Below are 20,630 nucleotides of genomic sequence, written 5' to 3' on the forward strand. Positions count from 1 at the left end.
GAAATTGAAGATAAGTGAGGGATTGGGGATGATAAATGAAATATTATGGTGGAGAAGATAGGATGGAATGTTATCACTAATGTATGTAGAGAGGTTGTCTGGGTAGAAGGGCCACTTCTTCAAGTGAGAAAGGAGTAAAGGAGGGGATGGTAGCAGGATGTATTTGGGAGACATAAGATAAGAAAGAGGGGATAAGAAAGCTCTTGTTGAATGGCTTTGCTTTTTTCAGTAAAATATGAGGTAAGATTCTCAGCTGGGAGAATAGAGGGGTAAAGGAAGCCACAACAGATTTGAGGATACTTGAAAAGGTTTGGACAATCTGATGTGGTAAGTGGGATAATAATTAAATTGCAGTGAGTCAAGGCAGGGGGGGGTACAAAGAGGATCACCTTGCATCAGTGAGGGCCCAGTTGAGATTATGTGACAAATTAGTAGTAGACCTAAGTTAGCATAGTTTTGTGATTTTTTTTCCCACCTTCATTTAGCAGAATGTGTGTAGGAGTGAAGACAGCAGATGATGCATAGTGATGAAATTATGAAATGTGTCAGGGCAAAAATCCACGATATGATAAGGGGAGAAGAGATTTAAGAGAAAAGGACAGTGAAATGGCTCACAAGGAGATCAAAGTACAAAGAGTCAGAGAATATGGGTAGTGTAGGGTTGATAGCTCCAGATGAGAACCTCCGTGAATGAAGATCATGGCATGAATAAAGAATACACTTGGTATGGGGAAGCAAAGGAAGAGGTGATCATTAAGGGAATTTCAAGAGGTGCATTTGTGGATGATGGCAAGATCAAGAGTGTGACCACCTTTGTACATGGCTGAGTTGGGGGTAGAGAAGTAAGTCAAGGGAAATGAGTAAGTTGAGAAAATGGGAGGTTAGTATGTTAGAGGGACCCTCACTCTCTCTCATACACATACATGCTATACATATACATATCTATCTATGTATGATATCCATAGTATTTAAAGCTCAAAGGTATCTTAGAAGTCTTCTCATGTGACTACTTGATTTATAGGAGAGGAAACGGAATTCCCAAGAAAAGATGCGATTTGCCTACCATCTAAAAGGTGCTGAGTAGCAGAGTAGGGAATTGCAGCCATGTCCTCTAACTTCAAATATAAGTTATTCCCATTACTTTATGCCTTTATTCATAGACACGAATATATCATTGTCTGAGTGTGTCCCTTTATGAACAACCTGGTAGCTGCCCTTCAATACAATAGTTACATAAATATAAAGCCAGAAAATTGAGGTTTGATTTCATGCAAGACAGTAGACTAACTTGCTATCAATCACTAAACTCATTAAAACATTCTTTTGCCATTATGTAGACATTGGTCTAGTCCCAGAATCATAGGCCTGTAAGTCCTTCTAAGTCAGGGCCTAGCTGCCTATGGCAAGTGAGACAGAAGTGGCATAATATTTTATCATAACAAATTGTGTCCTAAATAAAATGTGAAGTATATAAAACTGACTTTAAAAGCTTTTCTGTGCTCCTCTTAAATCTTAGTAAAAGCCTTCCTTCTCTAAACCCCACTTTCCCACAAACTTCCCAGGGACCAATACTATAGTACATTCTTATCCCTAACTATCAAAATTATTGTAGTATTTGTGTATAATAGTTTAAATATTATCACCTTTCCCAAGTAAATTTATACTTTCCAAAAGGGATTCAGGGAGGTTTCCAATCACAACTTTACAAAACTTATGTGAAAACTAAGTTTATTACAAGAGAAATGAACATGTATGTGGGACCCAAAGAGTTCACAATCCATACAGAAGTTTGCATATTTATGACAGTAGGACAAAGGAAGGAGAAGAAAACACAAATCTCCATTGAAAATTGCCTGGTATGAGAGGGGGAAATGTACAGTAAAGGTAGGAAAAGGATAAAAACCTTCCCAAAGAGAAGAAGCAAGACTATAGCAAAAGCTGCATTCATTTCCCTTGAGAACTGCTAAACTATGAAGAAAAGGTGGTCTGCTTGTCTACACAGGTTCCAGCTACACAAGCATTTTTCCCAGCCTGGCACAGACTGACTAGCACCTGTCTTGACTTCCAAGGACACACATAGAGTCCAGTTTGTTGTAAACAACAAATTATGCCAGCTGGTGTTGGAGTGGAGAGGGCCTATGGTTCATCCTTGACACATTAAGGGCCTCCCGCACTGGAAAATATGGCAACTCAAAAAGACAAGTTTAAGAGACCCTTTAACATTTCTTAGCAAAGGAAAATCCTCCAGTACCTTTTCTCACACTCTGCAACCCAGTCAAATTAGTCTTCTTTCTTTTCATTAATTATATATGATGCTATATCTTATGACTGTAGTTTGCACTGGATATCCCGCATGCCTGGATCTCTCTTGCCTCACCTCTAACTGTCAGAATATGTTTATCATATTTTCAGATGACACAAAGCTCAGAGAGTTAGCTAAGACCTTAGAAAAGACCATGGCAAGATACAACAACAAATGTTCAGCTCAGGGGCCACCTTCTAAATGAAGCTTTTTTCTGAACCCCCATTCCCAGCTGCTAATAGCACCCATTCAGAACTTTGTAGATTTATCTGTGTTTTACATATGCTCATATGTGACCTCATATTGTCTCCCTCAATAGCATGTAAACTCTTTAAGGAAAGGATGTTTCATTTTGGGTTTTGTATCACCAGCTTTTAGCAAAATGTTTGTTTTTTCATAAATGCTTGTTGATTGACTATACATTTGATTTTTTTGAACCCAAGTGTAAGACTTTATATTATATTTCAATCATAGAGTCCAAAAGGGGTATGATATTGAATGAAACTAGAAAGATAGGCATGGGCCAGGTTGCGAAGGGCTTTAAGAGCTAAAAGAAAGACAATATTATACTATAGAGGCAATAGGAAACCACTGGAGTTGATTGAATAGAGGAGAACATAATCAGAGCTGCATTTAAGAAACATTACTTTGGTAGCAATGTGTAGGATGTACTGCAATTCTGAGGGACTTGAAGCAATGAGAACAACTAAGAGGCTGTTAAAATAATCTAGTTTAGGTTGGCTGTTGTGTGAATGGCAAGGCTACCTGTGAAATATTCTAATTCTGAATCGAAGTCTAACAATTGTCTATTTTAACTGACATTCATTTTTTTATTTATCCTTGTTGATTTTTAGCCTTGGAGCCACTGTGCAGTTCTCTTGTGATGAAGACTATGTTCTACAGGGTTCAAAAAGTATCACCTGTCAGAGGATAGCAGAAGTCTTTGCTGCTTGGAGTGATCACAGACCCGTATGTAAAGGTAAACTAATGGCTTTACAATATGGCATGTCTTAGAGTACTGTGATTATCTCTGCCTCTTTCTGTTGAATGCATATTGCAATTTAAGACTTCTAATGATGCTTTATTGTAGCCTTTGCTATAGAATAATTCTGTATGTGGCTTTGTTCTTCATCGGTATAAAAAGATTATAAAATTTCATACCTTAAAAAATATGCTACTTTGCCAAAATTCAGGATTCGTTTTGTTCTGGAATTGATAACATTTATTTACCAAAGTGTCCGATAGTTGTGGCATAAGTAGGAAAGAAGTGGAGGAAAGATAGATCATACAGAAGCTTAATTAAACTAATCAGTGATTACAGTACTCTTGTACTCCTCTGATAATTATGGATAGATATAATTGATTTATTAGTGGAATATAATCCAAGATTATTCAATATATGGCAATAAAAAACATTTATCAAGTATGGAAATATGCCTCTGACTTAATATGAAATAACTTTGCATTTGCACAATTCTGTGTACATATATAGTATTATATAAATTATATTTCTATATGTATCTCAATTACTCAATCAATAAACATTTAATGTCTATTATGTATAAGATATTATGCAAATATATACACATACATGTAACATACACACATATGTTTCATTTGCATAAATGATCTTTATTTCTATCAGAACAGGAATTCCGTCCATCAAGGCAAATCTCAATCTATCTATTATTCAGTACATAAGTCTATAAAGAGTGGCCTGAGGTACCATGTGTGTATGTATATTTATTTGATCCAAATCGGGGATTTCATTCATGTGGATAAATTCCTGGGCGGAAACTAGGGTGACTGATGCAATAGAGGAATTTGTCTCTTAGTTACAGCTGAAGAAATTTCCCTGGATAATAGACAACTTTAAGGTACTTATTTGTGATAAAATAATTAAGATATGTCAGGGCAAGACAAGGGCCCAGCCCCTGTCCTCTATGCTGCGTTGTCCTCTCTCTTTCTTTTTCTCATTCAAGTCTGACCCTGGCACGTATAACAGCTCTGACCATGGGCAAGTTACTTAACCTGTACATGGTCCTGGTAAATCTCTAAGGCTATAAGAACAAATTGAAGATTTCAAAAAGATTATTCTTTATGATTTCTAGAACAAGATAGAGAGGTAATGGCTGAAATAGTCATTTTAACTTTATGATAAAGATTCACTCAGGAGTTTAAGGAGAACATCAATTGTATGTTTGTCTCATAAGTTTTTCAATGGAAAAAATACTTTCCTTTCAAGACAGAAGCACAAAGATCAGATGTCAATTGTTCTACACCTTAGAGAGATTATTAATATAACTGCCGTTTGTTCAATGAATGGTTGAACAAACAAGAAATAACAATTTTAAAAGCATACAGAAGACTGTGTAAATACTAAACTACAAATTTAGAGAGAAATTAATGATCCTTCAGAAATTTATAATAGCTAAACTTACACAAATAGTGATTTCTTCTGCAGAAATTGGTGCTTTCAGGACATCATTCCTCCCTAATTGATTCTGTACCATACTTCCCACAATCTGCTCCAAATAGTCTCTTCTCTTCTCAAACTTTTCACACCACCCTTCCTCACTCTCCCAGCAAAAGACATTCTTTGCCTCATATTTTTGTAACAGTGACTATCCAGGTTTTTGTTGTTGTTTGTTCTTCATTCTCAAAGAGGACCATGACAAAAAGGAGGTGATGCCATGACATGCAAGTGAACTGGATTTAAGTGAGGCAGGGCTGAGTAAAGTCACCAGCCTCACTTTCTCCTCTGGAGCCATCTGGGTCCAGTGGCAAGACATAGATCAGAATGATGGAGATTGGGCAGCTAGGTGGTGCTATGAGTAGAGCACTGGGCTTAGAATCAGGAAGACTCATCTTCCCGAGTTCAAATGAGTTTGACTATCCAGGACCTCACCACTAGAAGGCTAAGTATGACACATTTCACTCCTTTGCCTGGTTTGTCCAGTATCCAAGGGGGTTTGGAGGTATCTAGTCTCTGCCTTTGGCTCAGGTTCATGAATTACATTCCCCCAATTTTAGGGGGTGATACAATTGAACTGTACCTTGGTTCCATTTAGCTGCTTAACAGTCAGATTAGATTGTCTAATGGAATATTTATTTCAAAGGTATATTAAGAATAAACATATAAATACCTCCCCAACACTTGGGGGACCTAATTCCCCTTATACCAAGACAAGAAGATAATGTCCATAGCTGAAATCAGTCTCTATATAGAGAGCTTAGACCCACCAAGTTCCAAGTCCAAAGAGTTGCTGAGATGACACGCTGGCACCCTGGCTTCTCAGGACTTCCTTATCTGGACTGGCAGCAAAATGCAGTCTGGAATACTATTGCTGAGGGTTGCCATGGCTTGGAGCTCCTGCATCTGGGGACTCCACTGTCTGTGACTATAACTGAAGAAAGAAACAGATAAATTTCTCAGGGCTGTGGGACCTAAAAAGGCGCCTGTGGGGAATGGAGGAAGTAGCTCTTCTTCCAACTCAGCTTATTTCATGGTTCCTTCGCTGTGGATGAATATGACTTTCACCCCTGAAAACCTGTGGAAAGAGAGAGACTGTCCCAGTTTGGCACAGTGCAAATTAGACAATTTATAAATTTTATAAAATTGTGTCAACAAAATATACAACACAGCCTGGCAGTTTTAAAGATGCAGTAGATTCCAGCTATATAGCCAATAAGAAAAAGACTGTTCCTACCCAAGTCATAAGAGAAATCAAGATATCTTCTCCTAGAAGCAGGTCTTTTCCATCTCCCACATGGATGCCTTCATCTTTGGTAATCTGAGCATGGACCAGGCCCCATGACACTGTACCAAGATAATAGAAGAGCGCTCCCTTTTATCTTCTTCTTCTACATCTCAGTATCCCTTAATATCATTCCTCATTCTGTCCTCTTTTAATCCAGTCTCTGATTAAGAAGTAGCCTTTCTCTTGGCCCAGCCCAACACTTCTCTGAATATGCTTGATCCCAGTCTCTCTTATTTCTTACAAGAATTTGCCTGCACAATCATCCCCTCTTTTATATTTAATATCTTTATGTTTATAGGCTCTTTCCCTGCTACCTTATGGCATGCCCAACTTTCACCCATCTTTAAGAAGAAATATTCTTTTGACCCTACCATCTCATCAGTCTATTATCCTTTATCTCTTCATTTCACATACTCCAAGAAAAAAAAGCTAACACTTGCTTCTTGCACTTCCTCTTCTGTCATTCATTCATCAACCTTGTGTGACCTATCTTCCAAACTCAATATTCAATTTAACACTGTTATCTCCAAAGTTAACAGTGATCTCCTAATGGATGGACTTTTCCTTAACAATTATCTTTCTTAATCTCACAGCACCTGATGCCATTGAATATCTCTCCTCACTTCCCTCTTTGTTTCAGAGACATATTCCTTTCCCTGGATTTCCTTCTACTGCTCCAACTGTTGTTCCTCAGTCTCCTTTTCTGGATAACCATCCATATCTTGTCCCTGAACTGTTAGATAATGTCTGTCATAGGCCCTCTTTTCATCTCTCTCTCTCATTCAACTTTGTAAATTTGTAACCTGCTGCCCCCAATGCCTTACATAATGCCTTGTCCATCTAGGTGCTCAGTAAATCTCTATTGAATAAAGAGATTTTAGGAAAACAGAATGGAAAGGGAAAAAAAATTAGCTTTCATTGTATATCTGTGCCTAGAGATATATGGCTATAGGAAGTCATGCAAAACCTGAACAAAATGAGAATGTTTACCCACAAGCAAAAGTGCACCTGCTGAAATTTACCAGGCATGATAGCAATGTAGCTAGAGACTGAATATCAAGTGGCTTTCTTGCATGTATTTGCCTTTTTAGCACAATGGAATACTGTTACAGAGGAGATGATGCATATTAAGAAAGTTATTAGCAATTAATAGAGTGACATATGGTAAAAAGACAAATAGACAGATGGTCTGGATATGGCATTTTGTCACAGTAAATGAGTAAACATTTCTTGGTGGTCATTATTTTTGTTCAAAGTACTACTTTGACATTTTATTAGGTTGTATTTATTAATGAATGATTTTTACGAAGCTCTAAAATTAATGAAGACTTTAATATATAAATCCCTGATATTTTAAGATGTCATCTAAATATTAATTTGATGGAAGATAAACAGTAATGGATTTATTTATTTTTATTAGGGAAGGCGGAAGAGGTAGTGTAGTCTAATAGATAGAGATTGAAACTTTATTCAGGTAAACCTGGGGTCAACTCTTGCCTCTGATATTTACTAGCTATGTGACCAGGGGCAAAAAACCTACTTTTCTGATCTTCAGGGAACTCTTTAAAATTATAAATTGTAGAGAGCTGTACATCACAGTTGATTTTTTTTGTTGTTTTTTATATGTTGAATATAAGTGTTTTATTTGCTTGATCCAGACCAGGAATCTCATCAGGGTGGTAAACTCGTTATGTAACAACTCCCTTAGTTGCTGAAGATCAGAGTGTCTTTGTAACTCATAGTCTTAGAGACTTGAATGTGGTAATCACAGGTTAAGTCACTTGCCTCCATGGTCAAATATCCAATATATTCCACTGTTAGTATCTGAACCCAGATCTTCCTGATACCAAAATGAACCCTCCATATAAGACAATAATACCTTTAACTAGTAAATACAGAATGTAATATTGCTTAACTATTTAAATAATTATGGAATTATAAATTTTAAGGATGTTTTTTCACCAATGAATAAATCAATTAATAAGCATTTATTATGTGCCTAATGTGAGTCCAAAACACTTTGCAAACATCTGACTCAGGTTATATCACTCAAAAAAACTTTGGATGAAAATGACATCATTAAGAAGCGTGAAGACATCAGGGATCTTAGAAACTTCCAGTGGCTATGAAGGTTGTAAAAGAAGTATAAGACTTAGTTTCTGCTATGAAAGAGTTAATATGCTGTATTTGATTTGAATAAGGATACGTATTCAAATGCTGCCTCTTTTATTTACTAGCTGTGAAATCCCAAGTAAATCATTTAACTTCTCTGGGCCTCAGTTTCTTCATCTGTAAAATGAAAGAGTTGAACTCATTGGCCTCTGAGGGACCTTAAAGTTCTGGAGTATGATCCTTGAGAACTTTATACCCTAAGTTGGTAGAGGTTCTACAATTCTAAGTAAATTCAGAGTAAATGAATAGAATAAGCATGTGGAAAGATGTTCCTGATAACTTGAGGAAACAATTTTACTTCATTTCCACTGGCTATGAAAATGAATTAAAAATTCATCTTACAGTATTTCTCAGTTGATTGCCATAAGTACATTTCCTCCTGGCTCTAACCCAAATATTAAGCTCATTCTCATTCTTTTTTGTTCCTATCCTTCTGAAAGTAAACGGGGTAGATCTGAAAATGTGAATGGACCAGAAATTGGCAGCTGGTGAGAAGTAACCAAGGATCATGGCTTTCAGGAGCACCCTTCAGGGCAATAGAGAATCATTTAGCAGTTCATTGTGGTACTAAACAAAAAGTCAGGACTGTGTTACTAGAGGAGGTGGAATGAGACAAAGTTTGGGATGATTCTGGCAGTTGCTAAATTTTTCCCTGGGAGTAAGTAAGGCGTCTTATTTCTTTCTGAGTCACCTGGGAACAATTGACAAAAGACTAAACAACACTTTGTGTTCCTAAATGGTGCCTGCCTACCATACTCCCAGGGAGTAATGTACTCATCATATGCGAGTTATACATATTATGTACATGTTTGACAGAATGTTAAAGTGCCCGTTAGGTACATTCATTTCACCAAAGGAAAACACCACCTCACCAGGCATTCTCACTGGGCACATACAAAAAGACAAGAATACATTTTCACACTAGAAATGAGAGATGAACTCATTTTAGAAGTTGTCATGTACTGTCAGCTGGAAGTGTGTCAGAGTCACTCTAGAGATAAGTATTTCTCCAGGAGAAATGAAATAGGGTCACAAATGAGAGTACTGACACTTCATTTACACTCCAGCTGTCCTCTGCAGCCACTCTGAGCTTATTTACCCAAAGGAAAACAAGATGAGACAAAAGTCATTTTGCAGAATGGAAAATAATTTTGATATAAAATCAAATTGCAAATCAGGGCTTTAGAGAACATGAATTTTGTTTAAAGCTTGTCAGACCTTCCAGATTACCACTTGTAAGCCACCCTCAAACTTTCTTTTCTCTAAGAAAAAATGTTGTGTGGACAGGAGAAACCACCTGTTATATGACCTGCAGTCTACTGGCTGGCCATTTTAATTACTTTTTCAATGAACAGCAGCATTTTTACTTAAAGTCTATACCACAATGAAAGTCAGTTCTTCTGGTTTTGACTTCTTATTGAGTGCTGATTCATATGTGTAGTAATGAGAATAATCAAAGTTAACTAGATACTTTATGAATTTCTGATTGATTCCATAGAGCATGCCTTTTTTAAAGCACAACTGGTGTTTGCTTTTTAAGGCAAATATCAAGGACTTTTTAAAAATCCTGTTTTTACATCACCATTATTTCTCAGTATATCCCATCCTTCCTACCACCCAGTCATACCTTTCTTATGACAACTTCAACAATTAAAAATTCAAAAAAGGAAAATAAAATAAATTCAGCAAAACTAAGCAACACATCAACCAAATCTATGCCGTGAGCACTGTTCCACATCTCTACAAAGAAAACAGTGTTTCACACTTCTGTAAAGAAAGGAAAGGGGACAAATTCTGATAATTCTTCTTTGGGGCTGAACTTGGTCACTATAATTTCAAAGCATTCCTTTTGATTCTTTTATCATTATTATTTTCTTTTCATTTATATCATTGCTGTCATTGTGCATATTTTTTCTGGCTTTACTTACTTCACTTTCCATCAATTCATATGTCTTCCCATACCTCCCTATATTCTTCATACACATTGTTTCTTACAGTAAGGCAACGTTTGATCACCTTCCCGTGCTACAATTTGTCAGTCTCTAAGAACCTTCCTTGTTTCCAGTTCTTTATTGGTAAGAAAAGTGATGCTTTGAATATTCGGGTGTGCCTGATACTTTTTTTTTCTATCTTTGGATCCCTTTATTCATGTGCCTCGCAAAGGGATCTGAGTCAAAAGATATAGGCATTTTATTCATTTCTTAAAGCAAAATAACAAATCATTTTCTAGAATGTTTAAACCAATCCACAACTCCATCAATAGATATTCATACAGTTGTCTTTCCCCAACCCCATGTATCATTGATGCCCATCTTTTATTATCTTTACCAATTTCATGTGGAAAGGAAATGATAAACATCCCTCCCACCCCTACCCCAACTTATTAAACTTTCCCACTATGAAGAAGCTGAGGAGGTAAAGGACGTTGATCATACTAGTTTCTTGCCTTTAGGGGGAGGGAGTAGTAGACATAAGAGGTTTATGGAGGAATAAGGATGTCTGATTTCCCCCTTTCATTTTCCATAATCTGTGACTACAAAAGCTTAATTAGCACCTAGTTAGCAAGAATATTTTTGTTGTTTTTGTTTTATAGGAGATTATCTCCCTATACTCGTCCCTTTCCTAACCAAAACTCCTAGAAAATAGCACTTAACACTTGGTGAAACACTTTATATATATTATTTCATTTCATCTTTACAACAACCTTATGATGTAGATGCTATTACTATTATTGCCATTTTACAGATAAGGAAACTGTGGCTAAGAAAAGCAAAGGGATTAAGGGAAACACAGCTAGTGCCTGAGACAAAATTCAAACTAAAATTTTCCTGGCTCATTGGTCGATTATTCACTTAGTAGCCTGGACCCTTTTTTCTCTGTTAGTTATCTCATGAGCTACCATAGATTAAATTAACATCTCTGTGGATGGCTCTCAGATCTATAAATCTAGCCCTAATTTCCCTCCTGATCTATAGTCTTAAGTCACAAACTATTGGACATGGATTTTCTATAAGTACTTCAAACTCAGTAAAGCCAAAGAGCAGATCATGATCTGCCTTTATTCCTAAACTCACCCCTTTTCCAAATTTCCCTATTTACATTGACTGAAACATCATCCTTCTAGTCACCAGGTCCACAACAAAAGAGTCATTCTTAAATATTCTCTCCTCCTCACTTCCTATGTACAATTAGTTTCTAAGTCTTATAGACAGTACCTTTACTATTTCTTCTTTTTGCCCCTTGATTCAGGTCCTCTTCACCTTGTCTGAACTATTACAATAGCCCCCATTTGGATTCTGCATTTCCAATCTCTCCTATATCCTATCTATCATCCACAGAGCTTCCAAAATGATATTTCTTTAGCATGTTTGAACACGTCCCTCCTTAGTCCTGAAGACTTAATACTTTTGATACTGTCAATTGTCTCCAGAATAAAATGTAAACTCCTCAGCTGAATATTTAAAAACTTTCACAAACATCTAGGCAATGTGATGAACATGATGGAGGAACAGACATTCCCACTAATAAAAAAATCCCTAAAAGAGGGACAGTGTACTAGAAGTATAGCGATTACAGATGAATCCATAAGACAAGAAAGCAAGAAGCCCAACAAGATGGCCTTATAAATTAACACTGAAAAGTGCAAAACCTTTCACAAACTATGTCCAGTGTAGTTTCTAGGCTTATTTCACATTACACCTTTTTATGCACCCTATTTTCCAAGCTGGATTTCTTGTTGTTCACCAGACTCAACATTTCCTTCTCCTCTGCTATTTTCCTGATCTCCCTTAATTATTATCACCCTATACCTTCTTAGATGTTCTCATGTATAATTTATTTATTTATATACTTTATCTCCCTGTAGAATATATAGCCCTTGAGGCCAGGGACTATGTTTTGTTTTTGTATTCTTAGTGCCTAGCACATGGTAGGCACTTGAAAAATCCTTGTTGGACTGGCTCAGATTGGAAGATATTGAACAGAGTGATCTGAAAGGGTGAACTCATTCCTTGTGTGCCTACTTTCTAGTATTCCAAGGTATCTGTTCGAACATCTCCCAACCATAGAAGGGATCACTTCTTATCTCTTGTCCAAAGTTACTAACATTCCTCGTGGGCAACACTAATGAGATGGTCCTCCTTGATAAGCACCTAGGGACAGAAGTGGCAAGAGAAGTGTCAGAATTTGTATTACCCTCCCCTCATTTTGTAGAGAGATGTTTATTTTTTTTAATGAGGGCATTAAATTGGGCAATCTAAAAAGTACCATGGAACTCTGAATATATGATCCTAAATCAATTTCTTCCCTCTTCCTTCCATAACAAAATAACTATTGTTTTAGACTGTCTGTATTGCAACTGGCTCTGGATAGCGAGTAACAGGATAGTTGCAGTATGCTGTAAGGAACAAGAGATATACAACGCTATACAACTATTCCCGTTTCCTTTAGTTACGGGCCTTCCCACTGTCTTCCTTTCACTAAGTCACTTTTATTTCACCAATTTTGGCTATTCACCCATTCAGTGTCTAGGAGATGCATGCTGATCTCCCTGATGAGGAGAATGTGAAAGGGTTTATGAAATAGTGCCTATGCACTTTGGTTTTTTAAGAAGATGAAGGTGAATAATCTAAAAAGAAGTCAGAAAGAAAATGATTCTGTTGAGGTAGAGACAGAAATGCCAGCAGATGTTAGAGAGAAGAAACCCTACTGCTGAAGCTGTACAATCAGTGCATAGAGTCAACCTGAAGAAGACAATTGATTCACATTTTTATAGCATTTTAGGATTTGTAAAACACTTTCCTAGGAAGATATTGTTACTATTTTGTAGATGAGGGAGCCAGGACTATTTGCCCACAATCACACAACTAGTTAGTAGCAGAGGCAGAATTCAAAGCCAGCCTTCCTGGTTCCAAGTCTAGTATTCATTCCTCCAGCATACTGACATTTTTATAAATGGTCAAAGATCTTTTGTGAATTGAAATCTGGGTGTTAACATTTGTTTTTCTCTTGTTACTCCACAGTTCTTCCTCCAAAGATGGAACATGGATTCTTAGGATCACAGTCTCTCAAAGCTAGAATAGAAATTAGATATCATGCATTTTATAAATGAGGAAACTGAGTTCCACTGAGAAGTAACTTGTTTGGTCAGTGTGAATTAGTTGCAGTCAATAAGTACCAAGGTTTCCCCTACTTCCTGTATTACACTTTTGGGTAGCTCTAATTATTAGAAAGTCATTCCTTACCTCAAACCTAAATTCTACTCTTAGTACCTACTACCTATTTCTATTTCTGCAATTTTCAGACAAACATGATGCAGTGTAATTTTTCTTCCAGGTCGTACTAGTCCTTCACATACTTGAGCATAACTGCCACATCTTACCCCACTCCCAGTGTCCTTTCTTCAGGATAAGCATTGTTAGTTTCTTCAGCTAGTCATCACATGGCATGAGCTAATGACCCTTTGCCATTTTCTTGATCAATGCTATCTCTGTCTTCCATTACCATAGTTAATTGAGAGCTAAGTGGAGGAAAAAAAAACCATGCAACACTCCAGAAAAGACCCTTTTTGTTTGGGCTACTCACATTTTGTGAATCATTTTAAAATGAAACTGAAAATTAGATGGGAAATTGATGAGCTTCAGGTACCCAAGTCAGAAACTGTATAAAACTGTTAGCCAGAAAGATTTGCCTCATTAATAGTCATCTAAGTCATGCAATTTGCTAAGGAACAATGCTTTTCAGAACAAAGGCAACAATGAAAGTAGACCATAATTGTGTAAGTGTGAAAAAATATATAACTGTGGATCTATAATAATTGAACAAAAATAAATGGAACTCATTTTGACTAATCTTAACTTTTGTACTTTGCCATTCATTTGTTTTTCTTTATAATTCAACTCAATGTGACATTTATAATGCTCTCTGAGTTTTTACTTATGCAAAATAGCTCAATTATATTTTGAGGAATGCCTGAGTTCAGAACCTCTTTCATAAGGGCTTTTATTTGGCTATCACTAGACTTTTTTACATTTCAAGTTTCTATCATTCTATTTATCTTAGCCCATCATTATATTTCAATAATTTATTTCTTATAAATATTACTGTAATATATAAATATAGTTGTATACATTTAAATATATATATATATATATATATATATATATATATATATATATATATATGCCTTTGCATGGATGTACAGATAAATAAATTGAACAAACATATATTAAGCTATTAAACATTTCCTAGCTACTATACTAAGTGGGTAGGAAAATAGTATGATAGGCAAAAATACTCTCTTCCCTTAACCAAGCTGTATTCTAATGGAAGAGACAAGTAAATAAATAGATATGTATAAATCACATGCAAATTAGAAGGAAGTTAACCACAGAGCAGAAAACTCTAGCACCTGGGTGGGGACATGGGGAAACAAAAAAGTTCCGCAAAAAATAGCATTTGAGAAGAATTTTGAAGGACACTAGTGATTCCAAGAGGGGGAGATGAGGAGAGAGAACATTCTAACCAGGGGTGGGGAACCTGTGGCCCTCTCTCTAGGTCCTTGGGTCTTAGATCCTTCTGACTGAGTCCAAATTTTACAGAACAAATCCTTTTATTGAAGATATTTGTTCTGTGAAGTTTGGATTCAGTCAGAGGGTTGGACTTGAGGACCTAAAAGGCCACATGTGACCTCAAGGCCACAGATTCCCCACCCATCTAAGTAAACAGGACAGCTAGTATAGACATAGAGATAAGGTGAAGAAGACAGTGGAACAGGAAGTAGGCCAGCACAGAAAATGGTAGAGAAAGTGTAAGAAACCTAGTAAGATAGGAAGGGGAAAGGCTGCGAAGTGCTTAAGATGCAGAGACAGAAAGAGAGAGAGAGAGAGAGAGAGAGAGAGAGAGGAAAAAAGAAAGAAAAATAAAGGGAAAAGGATTTTATATTTTATCCTGGACACAACAGGGAATCATTGAAGTTAATTGAATATCAGGGTTGACACGGTAGGACCTGTGCATTAGCAAAATTACTTTGACATCTAAGTGAAAGATGAGTTCGAGTAAGGAGAGACTTGAAGCAAGCAGATTAATCAGGAGGCTTTTACAATAATACAGGCACAAGGTGATGAATGTCTAGAGCATGGTTGTGACTGTGAGAGTGGAGAGAAGAGGACATATATAAGAGATACTATGAAAGTAAAAGTGACAAGATTTGACAACTGATTGACTATGTGTGGGTAAATGAGAGTGAGGAGTCCAGGGTTACCTTGGGATTGTGAACCTGGCTGATTGGCAAGACAGTACCTTTGACTATGAACAGAAAATGTGAAAATAGGAAGGGGAATGATAATGATTTCTGTTTTGGTCATATTGAGTTTGAGATTCCTATATGACACCATGATGAAGATGATGATAATTATTTGATATTAAAATTTTATATACTATTTTATTTTACTAAGGCTTAATCAAGTTACTATTCTCCCTCATTATGTGAGTTTGAAACTCCTTAAGCCTGAAATTTTAGTATCTTCTGTCTCTTTTGTAACTCATCCACCACCTACTTTTAGGGGAAGCTTATTTAAGATAAAGGTCGAAGTCAGATATTCTAAGAATTCAAAGTTGTTGCTATGCCATACAAAATCCCCATTCTTGGTTTCTAGCCAATCATAACTTGATAACAATCACATTGCTAAAAATGGATTATGTCACTTTATTACGAAAGAACTGCCTTGACTGTCAGGGGTGTCTTTGGTTGCCGAGGAGCCTTGGATCTCATTTGTTGGTAATTGCTAGCTTGCTAATAAATGGATTGAGCTTGGAACTTTGTTGCCTCATTTTCTCTTATTCACAGATTTCTATCACAATAATCACCAACATTAAAACTTACATAGCATATTAAAGTTTGAAGAGTGCATTACCTTTAAGGGTGTCTCGTTTGCTCCTGACAACAATCCTAGGAGGTATATGCTATTATTACAATCCTTTTACAGTTGAGGAAGCTGAGGCAAATGGCGATTAAGTGACTTACTCAGGGTCATACAGCTAAGTGTTTGAGGCAGGTTTTAAATTCAAGCCTACTTATATATTACAAGGACCCTACAGGTTAATGGGTAGTGTTATACATGCATACACTTACAATCCTTACATTTAATGTGATATACCTGGAAAGTTGTATTCCACATTTTAGGGAGGCCATGAAAGAGTGCCTAAAGAAGGGTAAGCAGGATAATAAAGGGGTCATATAAGGATCAATTAAAGGAAATGAAGAGGTTTAAACTGAAGAAGAAAAGACTTAAGGGAGACATGGTAGCTTTAAAGTTAAGACTCTAAATATCTCTCTCTCTCTCTCTCTCTCTCTCTCTCTCTCTGAAAGAGAAACATAGTCCTCTTTATATTTCCAGCAGAACAACTCTTTATTTTAGAAGTAATAGTGTTTTTGAATGATAAACACCAATTGATGAACCTGAAGGCTAGAATACACATTTTAAGATATTTATAAAATGTTTTTATATAATAATAATTTAAATATATTAATATAATATAATAATAATTTTATATTATAAATCCATCAATATAGTATATAATATATTTAAATTACATATAATTTTCTATAACTTACATAAAATTGTATATACACATATATAATCATAGAAACTATTCACAAAAATTTCCTACTCTGTGCAAACATTTCATGTAGTCATAATTATTCTATTGCTGTGTGCCAGGACTGCATAGGACTCTTAGGAAAAAATGTACTTTGCAATGCCAAACAACTCTTCCTTTCCAAAAGTGCTGCTTTAAAGAAATGCCACAATATTTTTGTAAACATAGAACACTAATAAATGGATTTATTGTGAGTGGAATAAAAACAACTTTCTCAGGAAGCTGCTCTTTTCTGCAACATTCCAATAAAGGGGAGTCATTTTACAGGTCATGGTGCTTCCAGAAGAGGTGGCAGGCTACATTTCCACTTGCCATGCTTATTCTGTAGAGATTGACTGTGTTCTAATGTTGATAATTAAGCTCAGCTGTAGAAATTTCTGAAGTCAAGGAAAGACAATCAATTGTATTTTCCTACATATGCTATTTTTATTTTTACTGTAGCAAGTCTTATTTTTCTTTCCTTTCCATCACCAAACTTCTCAAACACTTGATTGAAATCCACTCTCTCCATTGTGTCACAACCCACTCATTCCATTAGGCCAGCCATTCTACCAAAACAAAACTCAGAGATCTCTAATGACCTGATAGCAAAATACAATGGCCTTTTTTTTCACTCTTCCCTGGTTTTTTTTTTCCTCTATGGATTTAACACAGTTAACCACTTCTTTCTTCCTGAAGTTCTTTTCTCCTTTGATCTCTAAGAAACACTACATTATGCTGCGATTACAATAACCTCTCTGACAGCAACTTTTTTTCCTTCATGCTTATTCTTTTTATTTCTGATTTGTGTTGTTTTCTAAAGTAAAGACTTGGGCCTTTTGCTTTTCTTCCTGCATAATTTCTCACTAGATCCAGCCAAAATAGCCTTCTTCACATTCCTAACACAAAATACACCATCTTACATCTAAATACCTTTGCGCATGTTGTTCCTCATGCCTAGAATATATTCCCTCCTTACCTCCATTTTGTGGGGTTCCTAGTTTTACTACAAAGCTAAGCTCAAGCTTTACTTTTCTTTTGAGTTCTTTACTAATCACTCCTAGCTGCTAGTATTTCTTTCCTTGATTACCTATGTTTTGTATGTATTTTACAAGTATTTGTGTGCTCATGTTGCCTTACCCAATAAAATCTAGTCATTGAGAGCAGATTGCTTCAGTTTTGTTTGTTCATAAGCTTATTGCCTAGCATATTAATAAATGGCTCTCAATAAATAATTGTTGTTTTACAGGGTATGACATCTACTAGTATGTTTCAAATGATTATCTGTGTAGGGTAATCTCTGAGTTGAGCAAATTCAGAATCCAGAACAAGAGCTATGATTTCTTCCCTTGGTGTAGCAGGAATAACTTTATTGGGCTCAGATTTCTGATCTTGTTGCTCAGGAGGCCCCATCTGGTATGTTCCCATCAATATCAATTTTCAAGTAATATCTCAAGGAATATCATTTAACCAATTAACATCAATTAGTTTTTACTCTGGGATAATTACTCAAAGGTATAGCAAGAAATAACATTCTAATTGTGAGCAAACTCTCTTCATTATATGCTTTTATCCCCAAAGTGAATGTACTTTTAAAACATTATTTCCCTATCCAAGGTGGCTCTGGGAGTCCTTTTCTCCCTTTCCTGAGTCTCCATCAAGTTTACTTCTGTGTGTGGCCTAGCCAAGGGGCGAGTCACTCCCTCGCTTGCCAGATTAATCCAGGACTGGGCTGTTTCAAGCCAGTAGGAAATGCGGGCTGACCTTTCAATAATCTTAGCTACTGATGCTACTGATTGGTTGCTGAGGGTACCTTTGATGACTCTTGTAGCCTTTCAAGGTTCACAAGATTATAACTTGGTTGTGATCCACAACCTAAGATTAGAAAAGATTGAAAAATAACAGAAAAAGGATAAACAAATATGCCATGCATTTCATGTATACATGGTGGCCAAGTGGAGAGAGAGAGAGAGAGAGAGAGAGAGAGAGAGAGAGAGAGAGAGAGACAGAGAGACAGAGAGAGAGAGAGAGAGACAGGAACAAAGACAGAGAGAGAGAACCAGAGAGAGAAAGAGAGAGAGAAGAGAGAGAGAGAGAGAGAGAGAGAGAGAGAGAGAGAGAGAGAGAGAGAGAGAGAGAGAGAAAACCAGAGGCCTCTGCCTTCCTCAGGACTTTCACAGCAGTTCTTAACCTGCTGAGGTAGAGTCATTCTATTAATTCCACATTACTACCTGTGTCACTAAAAAGTAACCTGACAGAAGGCAGAGAATGCCTGCAGGTGCTCTGAAATGGGAGGGCAAAGTATCCTTCCATTATGCCTTTCCAGAAGGGAGCTCACCAAGCCTCCATATAGGTATTTTGTATGCTCTAAGGCCATCATTAACCAGTCTACCCATCCCGCCTCTATTCAGGAGTATCCAAAATATTTATCTCCAGCCCTGATCATCTTCCAGTGCTTCATTTCTTCTCTTGGACATTTCCATTTTAATGTCTAAAAGTAAAACCATAATCAAGAAGTGGATTAGATTTTCTCCTTCTGTCAATGCTATCTTAAGTTCCCCTTTATATCTCCCAAAGACTTAAATCTTCAGCAACCTGATTAAAGATGTACACATACAACACAATTTGGATTCAGAGGACCTAGATCCAATTCCAATTGTAATACATGTTATACTATATAAGTATAGGATAAACCAATTAACTGTTCAAGACCTAAATTTCATACTATTTTTCTGTACAGCATGGAGAGTTGTGGGCAAGAAAGCATAGGAGGCAAGGAAATTCAAAACTGGTTTTATGACCAGAAAATGAATTAACAAATTTTATATATCAATTAAAAGTTTACATAATACTATATATACACCAGATTTTATCCTCACAACTCTATGAAATAGGTAAAATTTGTGTTAATAAGTAACAGAAGGAACAATAACATGACTTGCCTACGATTACAACACTGAGTATCAGCAGCTAAATTAGAAGTCAGGTTTCCAAATACATATACACTCTCTCAGATTCTCATTAATGAATCAATGTCAGCTTGTAGAATAATTTCTAGTTGAGGGTCCTTGGTTAGTGGATATGGTACAGATGATATAATTAGATTTTTTACATTTACAGCTTCGGCTGCAAAGGATCGTTAATAGATTATATGACAAAGATTAAAAAAATCTTGGCAAGCTGGAACACAGGCCATGTCTGATAGGATGCAACTTAATAGGGATAAATGTAAAGTCCTACATTTGTGTTCAAGGAATAAATGGCAAAAGTGTGAATTGGAGAAAGATTGTCTCAACAACAATGTATAAAAAATGGGGTTTTAGTAGACTACTTATATATAAAATTAGTATAAGTTAGTGGATAGTGTTATACACACATATACACACTTAATTTTATTTAGTGTACAGAAAACAAAAATGCATAGAAGTATGCAGAAACACACAAAACAAGTGTTTAACCTATTAAATTGTATAATAAATAAATATATATGTATACATATATACTTTAAAATAATTTATATAAGACATTGTTTCTTATATTTATTTTTATATTGAAATAGTTGCTTGATTATTCATATATATATATTAAAGAGATATGTATATATACAGAGATATAGTGATATGTATGTACGTACATATTACTTTGTATATGTGTGTGTGTATTTTAAAGATATCCCTTCAAAATTTGATAAGAAGTGCTTCTTCACCTTGCCTTCAGGGGACATGTAGGATCAATTTGAGCTACTTTCTGAATTTTCT

At 36.1% G+C, this 20,630-nt stretch overlaps 1 protein-coding gene across 3 annotated transcripts in view; it reads left to right on the top strand.

Annotated features, from left to right (window-relative positions):
* Positions 1-20,630, top strand: part of CSMD3 (CUB and Sushi multiple domains 3) — a 1,625,828-nt gene that overhangs the window by 737,507 nt on the left and 867,691 nt on the right. For all 3 annotated transcript variants that reach the window (XM_036758935.1, XM_036758944.1, XM_036758952.1), the window contains one exon: positions 3,157-3,281. In XM_036758935.1, coding sequence (XP_036614830.1) covers positions 3,157-3,281 — 125 coding nt within the window. The remainder of the gene's footprint in view (positions 1-3,156; positions 3,282-20,630) is intronic.

The sequence above is a fragment of the Trichosurus vulpecula genome, chromosome 1 (assembly GCF_011100635.1).
Source record: "Trichosurus vulpecula isolate mTriVul1 chromosome 1, mTriVul1.pri, whole genome shotgun sequence".
Lineage (NCBI taxonomy): Eukaryota > Metazoa > Chordata > Mammalia > Diprotodontia > Phalangeridae > Trichosurus > Trichosurus vulpecula.